We start from the raw sequence: 20,158 nt of genomic DNA on the forward strand, positions 1-20,158 counted from the left end.
TCCTAATTGTTAAATCAATGAACAATCAGATCTACAACTAATAGCACTTGTTAAAAATTGAAATTCTTACTTATTTTTGACATTGAAGTATTTCAGTAGTTTTAATTCTTGGAATCCAAAGGAACTTTTTACTTTTATCACATTTTTCTCATTTTCATTACTCTTTTGAGATTATTTTATGGCACATCAGTAGCAATTAAAAACAATGTAGCAGTTGGACTAGATGATCTCTGAACTCCAACTTAGCTGTTCTGTTCTATTGTGTGTTTTTTATCTACTGATGTACTATAATAAGATTTATTGATCAAATCCATTTTTTAGGAATGCATTTTATTTTGTGGTTGTCTTATTTTTAAATCCCAATGCTACTTAGCACCGATTAAAACATCTTGATCAAAGAGTCTCCTGTTTGTACTGTAATGAGAAGAGGCTAAGCATCAAATGTACTAATTAGAGAAGCAGCCATTTTCCTGTTAATATCTTTGCTTGAAATAAATTTTTCTAGGAAGATAAAAAGCTCATCTGATCTTTAGAAGTTGCATACCATACAGCTGTATATTAAAAACAAAACAAGAAAAAACATTTATCTGGATAAAGGTGTCAAGTGCACTGCAGTAAGTTTGCATGTGACACCAAATTGGGCAGGAGTCTTGATCTGTGAGTGTTGGAAGACACTGCAGAGGCATCTGGATAGGCTGGATTGATGGGCCTCATCCAGTCTCGTGACATTCGATGTGGCTAAGTACTGGATACTGCACTTGAGTCATAACAATCTGTGGAGAAGAATGGCTGGAAAGTTGCCTGGCAGAATATGACCTGGGGGCACTGGTCAACAGCCAGCTGAACGTGAGCAAGCAGTGTGCCCAGGTGGCCAAGAGGGCCAGTGGTATCCTAGCCTGTGTCAGAAGTAGTGTGGCCAGCAGGATTAGAGAAGCGGCTGTTCATCTGTATGCAGCACCAGCATATGTGCCTTGATTACTGTGTTCAGCTTTGGGCCCTTCTTTGCAAGAAGGATGTTGAGTTGTTGGAACGTGTTCAGAGGAGAGCAATGAAACTGGTGAAGGAACTAGGAAACAAGATGTATGAAGAGCAGCTGAGAGAATGGAGCTGTTTAATTCAGAGAAAAAGGAGAATGGGGGGAGATCTCATCAGAGATGAGATCAGTACAGCTGATCTGAAAGGAGGTTTCAGTGGGGTGGGGGTTGGTCTCTTTTCTTCATAAAGTAGAGAGGTGGTGAAGTATTGGAATGAGCTACCCAGGGAAGTACTGAAGTCCCATCCCTGGAAGTATTTAAGAAATGTGTGGATATGGTTTAGTGATGGAACTCAGAAGGTCTGGTTAATGGGCTTAGATGATTCTACCATTCGATGCTTATTAAAGTATTAAGACATTAATTAATGACATCCAGATTCATTTCTCTATTTAAACAACTTTCCACTTACATTAACTGAGAAACTAGATGCTGTTAGCATTTTCCATCATCAGTGGAGAAACGTAGGACCTTTCAAAAGGTAAAGCTTCATTTCATTTACAAGACAAAAGCAAGTATATTCTTCCCTTGAAGACTGTCAGACAATCCATTTTTAAAGCATTCGGTAAGATTTATCTATTCTAACATTAAGCACCTATCTAAGATAACGAAGATATGCTTACACAGTGGCAGTATGATCTGAAAAAAAAGAACCAAAACATGTTGACTCCTCAAAATGTCTGTAAAAATTGTAAAGTAACTGATCCACTTTGAAATGAAATTTTAACTTTTTGCAATATCATTTTTTTTCTAAAGTGAAACTATTAAATACAATGTTTACATATCCCCAGCACCTATTGAGGTTAGCAATGATAAAAACCTTCTGTACAGATTTAATCAGAGTATATAGAGGAAAGTCACAGCTGAACCTTACAATGAGATGTGAGTGCTGGGGCAATTTTATGATTGTACCTTGCATAGCTGTCTTTCAACAGAATATTCCTGCTTGTGTTGTCATTCCCAAAGTGGTCCATGCAAATCTTACAGAATCTGTGGATCACACTCACATTCTCTCCCACACACAGCAGATTTTCTCTGCTACTTAAAAAAAAATAAAATGAAATAAAATAATCATTTGCTTCTTTTCTTCGATTCTGTTTAATTAATGAAAAAGGGCCAATATCAGACAGACACAGACTATTCCTTGTTAATTAACCCTGATACACTGACATCTCCAAGAAACTCATAGCCTAAATCAAACATATTCTGGGCAGAATATATAGGCCTCTTATTGACATTAGAAACTCAAACCAAATGATATCATCTGTGCTTTAGTCCTGTACTATATGGCATGTAATTCCTGACCTCAAAGGAAAGACTGATCATTACTTCTTCCATCTGATATTTATAAAATGTTGCCTAGCATGTCTGGCAGAGTCAGTAATACATTTTCCTCTTTTTCTGTTTTGTGTCTTGTTTCTATAGCATCTGAGTTTTGTGTGATTTCTCATAAAACATTCTCAAGTTTCACCCACACAGGCCATCTGGACTGTAGTTAATATTTTAGGACCTATCCCCTTAACTTTGATGTACTTTCTTGTAACTGCTAAAAGATGGTGATATCTCTTCCTTCTGTCTTGAGAACCTCCCCCTCACAAATCCAGACATATCAGAGGAACCAAGGGCTTGGTACTGCCAGCAGCTGAAGTCTTTCAAATATCTTGTATTTTTTTTCAAATCCGAGAAAATCTATGATGAGAAAAAGAAATCTCTGAATTCTGAACAGAAAATGTTTTACCATAATGACAGGAGTAAAGTCCTAAAGTGTGAAATATAGTAAAAAATAAGTTTCATCTTACTGGTTTTTGAAGCTCATTTGTTGCATTAGGTTATACTGTGACAAACAGCAGAGTGTACCATGTCGCTTTTGACTAATGACACTGTCAATACTGTATCTTGGTCCCTGTCTTCACCTGAAGCTTGAATGCTTCTCATGTTCATTGAATTGCATCAGAGTAACTGTTTTATGAACCAGTGAGGTTCATTCTACTCCTACAACCAGAACAAGTGAGGAACATAATCTGGTGTATTTTGCTCTGATTTAACCCTGAAATATATCTTAAATAGCTCAGTCACTTTTGCAATATTTTTGAGTCTGATGTTACTATTTATTGCATTTATAATGTGAAAACAAACTTGAAATATAACGGTCAGAAAAATGTTTGTAGGAAACAAACTGACAGTTCTCATAACACTTGTAATGACGTGTGCATAGTATAGTAAGATATTTATCTGTGATCCTATCCTCCTTGACTTCTTAGATTGTGTGATCACTACAGTCACATTTTTATCTTAAGGATGGACCCACACAAATTTTTAAGTTTCTGTCACATAGCCTTAGCTAGCTTGCTTCTCAGGCACAGGTACTGATCTTGAGATTGGTATTGTAACCCTCTTCCCTGCCATCTGTGTCATTCAGCCCCAACTAAATGCTCAGTCACAAGAAAATGGCTTGGGCGGCAATGCATGTGAACTTACACATGGTTCTAGTGGGTAATTCATGGTCAAATGAGGCCAACAGAGTCACAAAGAGGAGCTGCTAACTGTTTGCAGCTGGTAAAGCTGCAGCTTGACAAAAGAGTAAGAGCAGAATTCATTTCCCGGACCTTGTGTGTCCAGGGCATCCAACACATTCCAGGATTCTAAGATACCCTCAGGAGCATGCATGTAGAACACAAGACTTTTGAAGCAGTATCTGGAGATCAAGGAAGATGTCTGAAGTTTTCTCAAAGGCCCCAAGCACCTGTGCTTAGCCAGAATTGAACTCTAGATTTTGTTGACCCTGCCTGAGATAAAACTTAATCATCGCATGCATATATCTACATTTAGATCTCATAATCTCTGAATGTAACCCAAGGAGAATATAATAATGGAGAGCTGGAGGGTTGTTACGGAAGACACTTTGGATTAGGAATCATTAAATCTGATTAATAGAGGTTACTATGAGGTAGAGGATTCCCCCCACTACTATTAGTGGCATGTGAAACTAGGTAAGATGACAAGATTCTCCCTTGTTTGTCAAATAAAGACCAAATTTGTTTCCTCTCCTGAGTTTCAAAAGTTGTATTGCAGCTGCTGTTATACAGTTCTGTCTTTTGTGTATATGAAATTCATTGTAAATTACAGCAAATTCTTTGACATTTGCCAGAGTTTATTTTTCCTCTTTTGTTGTTTGTTTTCAGTCTGCTGCAGAAATCTGATCACCACAGCATTGCTTGCCAAAATGTCATAGATACAGGGAAGGGAGGGTAATGGTGATTTTGCCAAACAATTTTGATCCAATATGCTGTACACTGTACAGATCTCTCTGCCTAGAAAGTGACACACTGGTTTGCTTTTGAACTACTGTATTGTACTCATCTCTAGTTTTCGTTTAAATATTTTTGAACTGTAAATCAGAATGCAACACTGTAATGCATTCAGGTGTCTGTCGTCACTAAAGAATTAAAAATATTTTAATTGACTAGATTGGTGTACTGATCCTTAAATTCTGCATTTCATCCTTCTTCCCAGTTTTCCCAAAGTCATGCAATACTGAAAACTGGAGGTTGAGCATAAATGTACAAAAAGATGTTTTAGATAGGATTCTAAGAATATATCACAAAACAAATATAAATCATTTTCTGAAAGGTAATACAGGAGGACCTGAAAGTATGCAAGGGTGTAGGAGTATGTTAATGGAATTACAGAATCAGAGAAACGTAGGGTAGTTTGGTTGGATTAAAGTTGTTATTAAATAGAGGATTAACATACAATGCTGTATGCGCAATTCTAAACTCTTGTCTTTTTCCTCTTGTTGAAAAACAACCACCCTCAAAAAATCTTGAAGAAAATACTTAGTTCATCACTATATTTTCCATTGTCCTTTCTGCATGTTTATGGCAGAATGAAGAAACTGTCTGCAGAAACATGTTTGTAATCTGATAAAAGACATGGACATAAACTTTTTAAGGAATATACTTTTCCCTGTGATAAAGAACCTCACTGTTTCTGTGAAATTGGGCTGTCTCAGGAAAAGATTTTTCATATTTTACAATGTGTCTTTGAGGGCAGGAGCTGAATCTTGTAAATCTGTTGACAGCATGTAACAATTTTTTAAACTGGGAATTGTTGTGCTTGAACTGAGTGTAGAATCAGGGTATATGCTTGTGTTGTTTTGCATGTGTATATAAGAAGATTGTCTTACAACAAATCTATTTTTAGAAACTTATACCTTCAGAAAATGTGCAGTGATCATACGGACTAAGAGCAGCAGTGGGCTTTCTTCTAGTTCTGTGTCCACATGCATTTGAGCTTTGTTGAAAACTCTGCTAGTTTTCCTGTCTTTGCCATAACTGTATGTTAATCCTACAGAAAAATGCAATGCATGTTGTTTTGTTTTTAAACAGGGCTATGAAAAACTGAAGATTCTCGCACATTCTTTACCTCGCCTATATACATACATCCCTCCTCTTGTCTCTCTATCCCCACAGTTGCTCACTTCCTAATTTCTCCTATGTATGACAGCAAAGCAGAGCAACTTTAAATGCTGGGATTTCTTTCCCATACACGACATATTTGTAAAGATTGCTTGTTAAAAGTCATCTACTGTGCTGAATTGTTTTCTGGAATGATGTGAAACATGACTGCTTTCTTAAGCAATAAGTTGTCAGATGGATTACATAAAGCAGATGCAGTATCCCACTGGTGAACACTGACTATTCAGCTCCTTCACTAACAGCTGAAATTTCTATTTATAGCTCATGCTTTGTAAGTCAGAATTCTCTCTTTTAATAGATGATCCAAATATTCAATCTAAAAGCATATTGCTTTTTTGATGTATAATTCATTGAAGTTTAACTATTTTTACAATCAGTCTTAGGAAATCACTGCCTCAATTTTATTGAGAGTGCGAGACTAACCTTGCTCCAGACCATCTGCCTGTCAATCAGATGTCACTCACAGATGCCCCTGAACAATTCTCTCCTCTAATTAGAGAAGGAAAAGTAACAGTTTAGATTTGTCTGTGGACTTCAGTGCTGGCAGATGTGGGTTGTTGTCTTTTTTCTTTTTCCATTGAGTAGACTAGTAAACTTTAAATACAAGATAGACGAGACTGCTTTTGATTTTTATAATTAAAACACATCTCTTCATGAAAGAAAGATATCTTTCTGTTGTGGCAATAAAAGTTTTATTTTGTGGAAGATTATTGTTTCAATAGATTTTTGTTAGCACACAGAAATATTTAAAACATTTTTTCACAAGAAAGTTAAATGTAATTAAGATTATGTCTCTGTTAAGATATGCTAATGAGTGGTACACTCTCAATATAGGCATACAGGTATGAATATTCAGAAGTTAATACCCATTAAAATTACTGCATTTTAGTTAATTCCTAGATACAATGGTGATTTAGCCTGAATCTGTCTTCTAGCATAGACAAAATTCTCAGGAATGGAAAATCTGTGTTATTTTTTCACTATCCTCAGTAAGGCCCCTGGCTATTCTTATATACTCTCACTCAAGTTGATATTGCAGTTGCTTTTATTTGAAGAGTCAAAGGGAGCCAGAGATGTCATTTTTCAAGCTTACAATTCTATGCCAGTTACAAATCTTAGTTTTATCTGCTGCTTAGGTTCATATAACCTAAGTTATATGAACACACCTCTAACCATTTTTAAAAAGTAAGAAGAATTCAGGTATAATTGGTTTATTGCTCAAAGCCTTAAGCTAGGGATATTTTAAGAGCATTTGTTTCTTAGTACAGAAAAGGATGAAAGTACACTATTTTGCACTGTTACTCCTTACAAGATTTGTAATATTCTTTACGCATATTGTTTCATGAAGCTGGCTTTGGAATTTCACAGGTGACAGAATATGATCTGCCCTGTTTTGTTATCTACAGTAGACCTGAATGCCCTTACAGCCAAAGGTCTTCCACCTTCACCCTTGCATTCAAGGTCTTTGAATTTTCCAAGCACAGATATTCCTGCTATGGTCTCTTTTTCTAGTTCCATTGCTTTTCCTTGGTCTATGTTTTGATGCTGCAAAGCAAGTTTTCATTATTATGTATGCCTAGGCTTGGGCTTTTAAACATGGGTGCTCTACATGATCCAAAGTCAAATGTATTTCAGCTGAGTTCTAACATTTTCATTCACTGTAAGAATTACCTGATCAGAAGAATAGTCCCAGGGACAGCACTAATATTAGTTATTGGGAATTCAGTAGAAGGAAGGAGTGTATGATGTCACCCAGCACATTCCAAGATCTTACAAGTTTGAAGAAAATAACGTGAGAAAAACAGGATTTTTACAGAAAAAGAAATAAAAAATCAAGATGATAGTTCTGACAGACGGTCAGGAAAAGCTGAGAATATAGGTCCAGGAGTGATATTTAGGGAAGAATGACATTTTTTTGTATTAGATCTGAACAAAATATTGATACTAAATAATTGTTACTGGAAAAAAACAGATCTTATTTGCAAATAATAAATACTTCTTTCTGCATCTGAGTTGAACAGTAGAAGTGAAAACAAACAAACAAACAAACAAACAAAAAAAAGCAAGCCATCTACAAATAATGGGTCATAAAGAAAAGGCATATTCTCCTAAAAGATGCCCAATAGTTGTATTTTGTTCTCTGTAATTAATGAATGCTACTTTGTTGGAGTGCAATTACACAGCATGAATACACTGTGATACACTACTCTGTTTTTTATAAACATGCATCCACAAGCAGCCACTAGATTTGATGAATCTTATTATTCTTAGTTCTGTGGATACTACAGTTTCAACTCTTGAAGATGTCCTTTCCATGGCTAGCTCAGTGTCAAAGAATGCAGTGTTACTAAGTAAAGTAGCTCCATGCATCTTTTCCTTATTTCTAATAATCACAGTCACTTTAAAGTTAGATTAACTTGTCTTTTCCTTAAGGCTAAATCTTTCGGTTTGAATTTTTGAACAGTAAGGAGGAAAAATGAATAATTTTTTTAGAGGGGCTATGAGAATTCTCAACAAATTCAACAGGACGTTACTACTGCTAGGATCATTGCCAGAAATTTACATTTTTATACCTGTGAAGCATGAGGTATCTTGCAAAGCAGTGTAAGGTTTCCTTGGGCATTTTAATGCTTTTATATATCTTTTTCTGAATTATACATGGTTAGTTACTCAGGGACCTGGAACAGATAGCTGCAGAAGCAGAGGGGAAAGACATGCTGTTTACTGGACTTGCAATCAGCTGGTAAAAGCTTTGGAACTGTTTTTCACTATACGTAGATTTGTGGGACAGACTGCCCAAGCCTACATCCATCTTTGTGAATGATTTTTGTATTTTTTTTTTTAATTCATATGAAAATACAGGCAAAAACCAAAACATACCAAACCAAAACAAAAACACTCATCCATTTACAGTAGTGGGTGCTCTACAGTATCTTAAGACTCACAGAGACATTTTTACCACTCTAGTCGAAAGGGTAAAATACACAGTTCAGACAAGTAGTTCAGCTGTTAGACAGCACTAAAATGTCTAAAATGATCAATTACATTGTAGGCATCTAGAGAATTCCCAAAAATCAGTGCTGGAAACACGTTAGATTGTTCAGAGTTGTCATCCTAGTGTGCAAAGGTAACTTCAACAGACAGTCATGTAATAGCACTTGGCTACTGTAGCAAAAATAACAACTTTGGTTCACTCTGACTTTCATTTTTATTCTATAAATACAGAGTGGAAATCAGATGAAACTGTGTTATAATTGCTCTAATAAAACAAACATTCTCAGAACATATTCAAGCCATCCAAGAATGGTAATAAGATATATATGTTCATATGAAATTCATTTTGTCTTATGCTTTGGATTAATATGTCAATATGTTAATATGATATAAATGACTTTTCCTCCTGGGCAGACTTTTCCTCCAGTGAATCACACTGGAGCTTGGTCTTTTGTCACAGAGTCAATATGCAGCAGCATTTTAATCTCTGGTGCTAGATGCCTATTCAACATCATGAAGTCCAACAAGCTCAAGAGTTCTCAAAAATGTTTTCATCTTACAAGTAAAATATTAGGTGCATTTCTGGACCATTTGTTTTAAGACAACTTTTTAATTTGCCTCCATTCTGAAGTCAGTTGTTTGTAAATGCAAGTAGCATGCGTATTGGAATAATCTTGAACCCAATAGAAGATTCCCACTTACTATTACGGAAAAGTACCTTTTGGATATTTGGATCCTTTAATCCTTTGGATCAGGCAAAGAGTTTTTATGTAGCATTAAATGAAATTAACTTATCTCACTTCAGACTTTCTTTTAAAATAAAATAATTAGTTTTGATTTGTCATGTACAGCAGGGAACAGTTACAAAACACAAACACATGTAGGAAAAAAACTGAAGTGCAGCAGCACATCACTTCCATAAGCTGCTGAGAGATATTAAATAAATGTACTGAGGCAGGTGGTAGAGCAGGAACTCATACTGAAGAGCTTATGAAAGTAGTACCAAAGGAAATGAACTGTATTTGAATGTTTGAATGTAATTGTTTGGTTTACTCTGTTTTGTCTGTAATATCAAGTTACCCATTCTTTTGTCAGTTTTCCAACATTATGCCAAAAGTGGTGTAACACTGTTGGAACTGCGTGGTGTTTTAGAGCTTAGTGGGGTTCACATTTGAGAATTTTACCATGATGGTGAAATACCTTTGACAAATGCATTTAGTCACTCATCATTTGCCATTTACTGCAGTGCCTTGATGGATCAGTGCCCAGAAGCCACTGTACACTTCTTCAGCCTCTGTATTGAGAGAAAGCACTGCAGTGGCTTTTCTGCAAGGAGTTTTGAACCCTTGCTTTTGAACTCTTGGGTATGTGGATGGAAGAGGATGAAATACAAGGGAGGGGCAACTTTCCCATTTTCCCTTGTAGTTATCAGCTGAGGTAGAAGAAAAATTCCTATTGGTGGAATCCACGACAGATGTTGGATTTTGAGAGTTGAATGAGAGATGAGATACATTAGCAATAAACTTCTTGGTACATACTTGTTGAGTGCCAGTTTTTCCAATGTACCATGAAGCAAAGGTGATCTCAGCAACAACTCAGGAAAAACTAAACAAAATGAAACAAAAACCATTGTGCAGAGAAAGTGATAGGAGGGAAGGTTCTCCCCCACTGCAGTACAGTGTGTGGCATCAGAACCTCTGGCTCCTTCAGAAAGAGGCAGAACCTACTGTCTGAAGCACTGGCGAGAATTTCCAGCTTCACTGAAGTCAGCAACAAGGAGACTTGTGCGAAGATGCCCAAAACTAACATGACTCAGTTAATAGAGATGGACAAAACCAAAACTTTTTACTAGGTTATTGTTACTCACACTCTCTTTAATTTGCTGTTGCTGCAAGTTCCCTAAGTAAAAGAAAAAAAGAAAGAAAGAAAATATGCTGACACATCCTGCCCAAGCTTTCAAACATTTCTGTGTATATTGTTATTTAATTTATAATTTGCATTGCAGTCTGTATTGGCTTAATTAATACTGTAGAAATTACTAACACATAGTCGTCAAGAGCATGATTTTTCTTTAGAATTTCATTTCAGAGATGTGGTACTTCCTATGGTTTGAGTTGCTAGTATAAATAGCAAATAAGTCCTTTTTACAGTCATTTTGAGTACCCCTCTTCCATCTTGCCTAACCTGTATGTTTTTTCTGGGGAGTGATTAACACATGTGTCATGAGAAATAAAAGGGAAAAAAAAACAGGAGATGGGAGGGTAGTTGTCCATTCTATCCCTCTTCTATGGTCTCTTCATGCTCTCTTCTACCTTCTCTCCTCCTTGTTCTTATTACCTATCTTTCTTCTTTATCATGTTTTCATTAATAAATTTCATTAATAAATGATGCTTAAACTTCCCTTGCTAACTTATGCCTTTCTCTTTCCCTCTTTTTTCCATCTTCTCCCATCATTGTCCAAAGTTGTAAATTCACCTCCTGTTCTCTAATCTGTTCCTCTTCTTGTAATCACTTTATTTCAGTTCTGCTCCCTGCCCTGCCTCAGTGCTTTTAAAATACATAATGCTTTCTCCTCTTCTCTCTTTCTTTTAAAGTGTTGATACCACATTCATGCAGCAAGGAAGTGCAAACTGGGGACAGGGATAGCAGGAATGGAAGGAAGCTGCTTTGTCATCCATGAGATGACAGAGCAGCAGGTAACTGCAAATAAATGTGGTTGTACCCGAATTCTCTCTATCCTGGGACCAGTATGGTAAAGAAGCACACTATGAAAACACTGAACACAGTCCATCAGTAGTTCACACTGTTGCTTTTAGCTTTGGGCCATTCCAACCTAATTCAGAAATGATGGAGCTGAGTCAGCCTAGTTCTTCACACAGTAGTAGTTTACTTTCAGACCTAATAAACCATAAATCTTTTGCTTTGTGTCTTGCTGTTTAAAAAGTAAAACTACCTTAAAAGGTGTGTTCTTTTCTAATAGGAGGAAAAATGGGGGGTATTGTGAAAACCCCACGGAATAGCATAATGGGGAAACAGAACTAATAGAAAGAAATCTTTAAAATAATTTCTCTTGCTGATTGTATATTTAAAAAGGGGAATATACCACAATAATCATCCAGGTTTTTTGCCTTCAGCCTGTCTGAGGCCATGTGGTTTGGAGATCTGATCACTAGTCCGAAAACGAAAGGCTGTGTGCAAGATTTCTGGGGTGTTTTTTCCTGGAAAAGGTGAGAGGACAAAAGCAGAAATCTGTGACATAAAGTTTATGCCTTATAAGGAAAATATCCATTTATCTATCTGTCTACCTATCTATCTATATTTGTGGATACATATAGAGAGAGATCCTTATGTTTCAAGCTGTCACTAAATTGGAAGCAGGCCTTTCGTTTTATCTGAGAATTAGGTTAAAAAGTCTAAATTTGATATAACAGCTTGAATTAAGTGAATTGGATTTTATTTGTTTTGCTTGTTCACATTCACTGTTCAGTATTTTCTGGTGTTATGCATGGTATTTCCATCAGTAAAAACAATTCTACCTATTTGGAGATAGAATGATGCTGAAGCAAAAGATAGCGTTTGAACATTCAAACTGCATTTTGTAACAATCATTCTTGCTTAATACACCTCAAAATGGTTTATGTTGTACAATGTCTTTGTAATTTTGAAATCATTTCCAAACTGATACTTTGGGCGAGCATTATAAGCTGGCACCTTGTTGTACAAATCAATCATTACTTTCTCATTTGTGTTTGTGTTGTCTTCCAGTACTTTTATTTTGTCTGTAGTGGAAGCTTTGGTTGTTTATCTTTAAAACCAATGCTTCTTTCCTTTCCAACAGTTTCCTTTCCAGTTTTCTTTTAAATTGACAGTCCTTTGCCAATTTCCTTTCTGTCCTTTTCTTTTTTTTTCTTTTTCTCTTTTTCTTCTGCTGTGTAACTAAAACAATTTTCAGATTATATCAGCTTTTAATAAACGTTATTTAAATTAATTTGATTTGCACGTTTAAGAGCATCACTAGAGGGCAGTATTGATTAAATTAGTGTGCAGAACAACAGGCGCACTCTGGCGCTCAATGGAAACTTGAAGGCAGAAATGCCTCAAGTACAAATATCCTTGTACTGTTAATAAATGACTATCATGCTCATTTTCCATCGTATTCTACATGTATAAATTAATAGTCATCTTAATATCCGTGTGTATTAGATATTGTTATATGTAATTTAATGCAGGTAAAAGAACATTCTGTGTATTATTTTTATGAAAAAGAAAGTTCATGGAACTTGCTAGAGAGTAGAAGGCATTGAATTCATTGTAAATTATTATTTATATTCATGAATTTATTAGAAATAACTATTAAAGTGTTATTTTTTATAATAAATGTAAACAAAGGTTTATTATATGCTGTTTCTCAGGGAAAATGTTCATTGTAAAAACTAAATATCTTCTAATTAATTAACTGTCTCCTTGAAGAAACTTAGAACAGAACATTTTAAAATAATGGACAGCAAAGATAACCAAAATTTTAAATGAAGACATTGACTCATTTGTTTTTATTGGTTTACAGGTCTCCTGACAAATGCAGCAACACAGAATCCTCGTAGGAGTGGTTTAGGCTCTGTGTGAGCTACTTAACTTAGTCAAGTTTCACTGCTGTGGACCATCATCCATTATATGTCATCAACTCAACTGTCTGTTTATCTGTATCTCATGAAAGACAGCATAATTTCTCTACATCATGAGCTAAAGTTTGTTCTACCATACTAAGGATCGCAGGACTAAGGAATATAGAAAAAAGAGATATGCTTGGGCATTAGCAATACAAAAAAGTTCATGGTTAATGTTTCATCTGCGTTATACACCACTGCTGGACTTGCTGTTACCTACGTTTTAACCTGAAGAGTCTGCTACAATGAAGAGTATCATCCCAATCAGCCTTAGAGAAGACTGTTTTGCCTATGGGAGGACACTGAGGTGCAAAAGAGAAACTCTTCTTGTGCCCTAAACTGTCTGAATTGCTTTTATTTTCTTATACTTTCAATATATTCAATAGACCAAAGAGCAAAATCTATTTTAAAGTGGACACAATCTTACCGTTAACAGAGTTATGTTGTTAAATTGTAGGGGGTCTCCACAAAGACATGATTCCAGCTTTCACAAAGCTGAGATGTTGTCCAGCAGAAGTCTCTATGGAAAGCTGCAGTAAAAACTAACCCAGAGACCAGCTCTTGAAATGACACATTCGAGAGAACATAATGGAGCACTGAAAGGAAATGACCTATGTTTGAAAAACTTGGGACAAAAAGAACATAAACTGTCTACAAGGCACCTTTATTCCTCTGTACTTAGATTGACTTTCTCGTACTAAAATCATTTTCAGTTTTAACCAGTTAAACATGCCTCTTCTACAGTTCCATTTTTGATAGTTAAAGTTGGATAATACAGTATTTGCAAAGAGCATGTTTGGTCATCTGTGGCCTATGTCTCATCTGATACACCATTTAGCACCAGAAAGCAAATTAAAGAGAAAACAAAAGTAACACTTGTTTGAAAGAGATCATTAAATGTATTTTGAAAAGCCTAAAGTTATATATTTAACAGTTTTTATATGTTGTATATTTGTAGAAAATCCTATTTAACAATTAACGTGATGACTCTGACAGTCATGACAAGTGGTTCAGAGTTAAGTTGTGTTTTATTACTTCAGTTGTCTCTGAAGTGACTGGTGTCGTTTGCTTTCTTCCATTGGGACATTCTGGATGTAAAGCATGACCAGAGAGGACTGTGTAGAAAAAGCAAAGAATAATGTTGTTTATATTACATAAATGCATTCAACCATTGCACTGTTGGAAGGCATTTTTTATTTTTATTTTTATTTTTCTGTCTTTATGTACTGATAAAAATAGAGTGTAAAATATTTTACTCATTGCTCTTCATAGCAAGTTTTGTTTTTCTTTCTCTCTCTCTCTCTCTGTTTTTCTCTCTCTTTCTTTCCCCCTACATTTATGTAGTACAGTGTAAGGGTCTGTTTGCAGCCTGTTCCTTTCAATGTTTACCTCATTGTTAGAAAGCCCCCTGTTTCAGTATTATTGGTTAGTAAAAATTTAGCCAAGACAGCAAAGAGGGGAAAAATGTGATAAAACAGAGAAACGACAACAACAACAAATTTATTCCCTTTTACTTTACCTTTCTATGTGTAAGTTTGGTGCATACTAGTATGATGCAATCAAGAAGGGAGCTTCATTTCTTCCTGGCAAATGTACTATGGTTTCAAGTATACTACCTAATACTCCAATTAACTTTTAATGTTATGCTAGTTCTATGCTACTAAAGAAAAATATATAGAGATTGTTCAAGTGACCATAGATGAAAGGTTCAAAAATGAAAAGCTGATTAAAGAACTTTTTTAAAGGCCTGTTCTAATACAGGTCTCTGCTTATTTAATGCAGAAGTTGAAGGAAAGATGAACTATAGATGATTTTGTCTTCAAATAAAATAAATATATACAAAATTATTATTTAATCTTAGGATTTTGACCAGTGTCAAGGTAGCAATTAAAGCCCAGCCACTTGAAGAGTGTTATGGACTGACTGCACTATAAATGACCAATGTCAGGTTTAAAATGTCATGCAATAAATGATGGTTAATACATTTACTGTATATGTAGACCTCAAGAGCCAGATCCCTCACTCTACCAACTCTCTGTTTTGATTTATTTAAAAGGGAGTGTAGTAGCCTTATTTAGTTAACACAGTACAATTAAAGATGTTACATCATTTTTGTTGCTTTACAGTATTCAGTTTTGTGTTGGTTCAGCTAAATTATGAAAAATAAAGAAAATCCTTTTATAAGTGAGACTTCTGTTCCCTGAGCGTGACATGAGCATGGAAAGACTTAGCAATGGGATGTGAAATCAAGGACATGGGCCATATTCTGAAACTTTTCATGTCCTGGGTACATTCATTCTGGTGTGCTTAGTTATAGATCAGATTACAGTCATTTGTTCTCTGGAAACCAGATCCCGCTAGAGGATCTAAGAATGGACATTTATAATCTTTAAATCTAAATTCATCATTTCCAATCAGCTCTGAACATGCATGGTTCTGACTTTATTTTCTGAGTACCTCAAATACTCAGCAAAAGATACCGTCTGTTTACATGGTCTACTCTGGACAAAAATATCAGAGACAAAAATATTGGGATTGTTTATCAGAGATTGGTTAAATTCCTTGGTGTGCAACAGACACATCAGAATACTTAGAATGTTTTTATATTCCCTCCTCCTCTACAAAATATTTCAAACAAACAAAATATACCAGCTGCTTTTGTTGCTGTGAATTACTAGCCTAAGAGCAGTGGTGAAATGTTTGTCTCTCAGGAACAATATGTTTTCAGAATATTGTGAGCTTCTAATTTTACAAAAATAAGTTACATAAAATAAGCATTTCTGAAACTATGTTCTGTGCCTCTTCCAGTGCTGCATTTGAAACATGGAGGAGAATGTCTTAATAGCCTTCATTTCTCAGCTTGGCCACAAGTAACTTTTCAAAATACACTTGAAAGGGACCAGAAGAATACAGAAAATCACATAATAGACAAAAACAAGCTCTGGAAATGCAGTAAACCCGTAAACAGTTTTTGAAAAAGCTTCTTTATAGCTTCTGTTAGCCAAGGCAGGGTCAGATGTAACTAGTGCTGTTAATGTTTAACTGTTCAGATGTTTAAAATCTGAGATATCAAATGGGGCAGATATTAACACACTATAGCAATCAATGTGACACATTGTTTTCTAAATTCATGATTATGATTTTATTATATTTTGTCTCTCCCCAAATCATTTCTTCTTTGGAGTAGCTCAGGTTTTATCCATGCAATATCCTCAGTCATTCACTTGTTTATAGAAACTATATTCACATGCTGTTGTGTAAATATTTAACTCAGGCACTTCATATTCATAGCATCATAGAATCATTAAGGTTGGGAAAGACCTGTAAGATCATCTAGTCCAACTGTCCACCTACCACCAATATTGCCCACTATACTGTGTTCCACAGTACCACATTTACACATTTCTTGAACACCTCCAGGGAGGGGCAGTGACTCCACCACCTCCCTGGGCAGCCTGTTCTAGTGCCTGACCACTCTTTCAGAGAAAAAGGTTTTCCTTATATCCAACCTGAACCTCGCCTGGCCCAACATAATGGTAGAGACTTTTTTCTGCAATTGGGAATGGCTTACTCTGTGGTATATAATAGAGTTTCTACTATTAGTTTTCATTTTGTGAAGTAGTTCTGGAATAGACAGAGTTAAAGTTGAATTTAGCTCACTAGTTTAGGAATTAGAAGTGACATTCATCACAATTGTGAGTACTACTCAGAGTTTCCAGAAGAAAATAAAGAGTTCAACACTGTGACTGAGGAACCTGTATGGTTATGAGGAACAACTGAACTAGAAGCTAATAAACTGACTGCTTGAAAGACAAATCACAGTACTGGCTGCTTGAGTCAAAGGTGCAAAGGAAAACCACAAGCCAACACTGGAATTAAAAGCAAAACAAAATGAGTAAGGTAGAAGTGATTTGCAGCTACAGTTATTTCTCTTGCTCAAAACACTTCTTAGATATCCCGACAACAGCACTACGTTTGTGGTCAGAATTTGTTAACGTCTCTTGGAGAATACAAATGAAAGTCATATGCCACCTTTGTGGTGAAAATTATCATAGAATCATAGAATCATAAAATACAAAGGTTGGAAAAGACCTCCAAGATCATCTAGTCCAACCATCCACCTACCACTAATATTTCCCCGCTAAACTGTGTCCCTTAGTACGGTGTCATTATAAAGGCTTGGAGAAGGTGGTACATAAAATAAAATCACTTGTGTATTCTCGTTTTTATTTTATGCATGTTTTATAAATTATGCTATTTTTTATTAATTTTTCATGCTCTTCAAATAGAAATTATGTCAACAGAGCATGAGAACTGTCAAGCCACTTCAGGCAAATGTTTCTTCTTGGTTGATGCCATGTCATAACTATAACATTTTTAATATTGCTAACTTCCACATGTAGCAAAATATGACATAGCCCTCCCTGAAGTAAATTTGCTTCTGAACTTCTGTTTTCTGGTTGGTGTGTGCTTCACGCCCTTGAGAGAAAGAAGCCTTGTTATATTTATTTTTTCACTTCACACAGTTACAGAAGTTACAACTAAGCAACTATGATACTTTCTTCCGTGTTTTTCCTAATGTCTTAGTACACTGGTACACTGAAGCAGTGAATCTCAGATTGGGCTTTGACAAATAAAGATGGACAGAAAACAATATTCTACAGCTGATACCAAGTTGGAGCATGAATAAAGAAAAGAAGCCAAGAAGGAAACTGAAAATAAGGCCAGAGAAGATTAAAGATTTTTCATTTCAGAGTAGCTAACTTTTTAATATTTAATAAGTGCAGGGGAGCCAAATGGACTAAAAATTGAAACAGGGAAATAAGAAAAGAAATATTACTTAAACTACAGAGATGATAATTTAACTGATAATATAATTGTCTTATTTTGAGATATAAATCCCATTAAAAGTTGAGAGCCATGGGTAATAGGTAAAAAATAATTCTGTCACAAATTAAAAATAAACTAAGAAAAATGAGAAAAGCGGAAGTAAATTGCAGTAAGTGAGAATAGACAGTGACTAATGATGAGCCATTCTATGGCCAAATCAATACAAGTTCCTGAACTTCTTCATAATGTGAATGAACCATCAACAGAGGTTACATGTTTTGTTAGTATCAATAAATTATACAGGTTAGTGAAGGTGTGGGAGACCTATGAAGATCTAAAGAGAGAAAACAGGCCATAAAGTATCATTTTAAAAAAATGGAAAACTGAAAATCAGGTATTTCAATGTATCATTTGTCATTCCAGCAAACCCATTATGGCCTTAGTAACGTTAAACTTTAGAGCATGTTCAAAAAGGGGAAAAGCTGTTGTGTTCTGCTGTTGAGACTGACATTATTGTTGGCTTGAAGCTGTTTAGTTCCTAGGTCAAACTACTGATTTCATGTGGTAAAATAATGTTAGGTATGTTTTTTCAGAGTTCAGGCAGGACATTGGAAGACTCTTAGGATTATGAAGCTATTGTCATAAAGTATGAGATGCCTTGTAATGTCCTGCATATCTGGCTTGGAGAGACCATGACCACAATTTTCTAGGCGTGAAGTTGCCAACATCAGGCTAGTGAACGTGGTGTTAAGCACCCTGATGTAGTGTACTGATTCTGAGCAAAAAAAAAAAAGGTTTGTTAGTACAGCTAATCAGTTTATAATCAGAAAGCAACTTTTCTGAAAATATTAACAAATAACATGTAAAGCACAGCTAAAGTAAAATAATTAGGAGAGGAGGTTAATATATGTCGGTCACTCTGAAAGTAATGTCTCTTATTTATTTCCAGCAGACGTAAAGAGCACAATAACACTGTTTGATGTAGCAAATTCTCATCTACACAGTGATCTTTTTCTGCAAAGTCAACATCATCAGCTGTGCATTTTCAGCTGTGAGGAACAAGAGCCTTCATGTCTTGCTTGTAAAAATCTGCATGGCTGCCTGGAACATGGTTTGTTTTTCACATTGCTGGAACATTCCACTGTTTGGTCTCTAAAGATGTTCAGTAAGAATTGATGAATGTCAGTGGGTGCAAGTATTTACACATGGGGGAATTCAATGACACAACTTTGCTTCATACACACTTCCATGTCAGACGCCATTTTCTCAGACTGCCCCTCTGCTGCCGTCTGTCACACGACAACAAAGTGTAATGGAATATTGGGAAGAAGGTTCAACTTCTACTGCCAGACCACTAACAACAGCCTCTTATGTAACCAACCAACATAATAAAATAGGAGGCATTACTTTCAGAGCAACCCTCCTATATACACAAAACAGCAACTATGTGTCAAAAATGTAATAAAAGGGAAAATGTGCAAAAGTTCTACAGAGCTTTCAGAACTGTGTGAAATTTTAGTAGTTGAATCTTCAGAGCTATCTATCTTAGAAGTATGTAATCAAAGAGACCATGTAAGCATGTGCATAGGTCAATTTAGGTTTTCAAAGTAATCCAGCTACTACCTCAGTGGGCTAAATCACAATCAGCAAGTGCCTCTGCCTTCCTTCATTGCATAGGAAGAAGCCTATATTTATTCCTATACAGTCAAGGACAGAGTTTAGTACAGGTTCTTACGCAGGCAAAACTACATGTCTGCCATGTAAGACAGAGATTTTAGTGGCAGGAAATATTGACATCAGCTGTCATCTGAAATGACTTACTGGGTAGTGGAGGTGCTACTGAAAGGTTTGTTGTAGCAAACTGAGCCACTTGTTAAAGTACAAAAGCACTGCACAGAACAGGAGCTTACAGAGCCTCAGTAATGACGGCCTTCCCAACACAATGAGTAATGCAAATATTAGGGTAAATATATTTATGCTGTTATGTCAGATGACATTTACACTTCTGTGTACAGAACATGTCCACATAGACTGATGAAAACAAATGTGTGCCAGTTCTGTCCTCCTTGACAGTCACTTCTGCACTAATGTGTTTAAGCAGCGTTCAGAGCAGAAATGCATCACAGACTACATCTTTACTACATAGTAGCCTGATTGATAT

At 35.7% G+C, this 20,158-nt stretch overlaps 1 protein-coding gene across 4 annotated transcripts in view; it reads left to right on the forward strand.

Annotated features, from left to right (window-relative positions):
- Positions 1-15,278, forward strand: part of FAM19A5 (family with sequence similarity 19 member A5, C-C motif chemokine like) — a 416,638-nt gene extending 401,360 nt beyond the window's left edge. For 3 of the 4 annotated variants that reach the window (XM_021384677.1, XM_021384681.1, XM_021384682.1), the window contains 2 exons: positions 11,638-11,730; positions 13,068-15,278. Coding sequence is in view for 2 of the 4 variants with exons in the window: in XM_021384681.1 (XP_021240356.1) it covers positions 11,638-11,646 (9 nt within the window). In the remaining 2 variants the exon portion in view is untranslated. The remainder of the gene's footprint in view (positions 1-11,637; positions 11,731-13,067) is intronic. The other variant, XM_021384680.1, reaches the window with a different exon arrangement.

The sequence above is a fragment of the Numida meleagris genome, chromosome 1 (genome assembly GCF_002078875.1).
Source record: "Numida meleagris isolate 19003 breed g44 Domestic line chromosome 1, NumMel1.0, whole genome shotgun sequence".
Taxonomy (NCBI): domain Eukaryota; kingdom Metazoa; phylum Chordata; class Aves; order Galliformes; family Numididae; genus Numida; species Numida meleagris.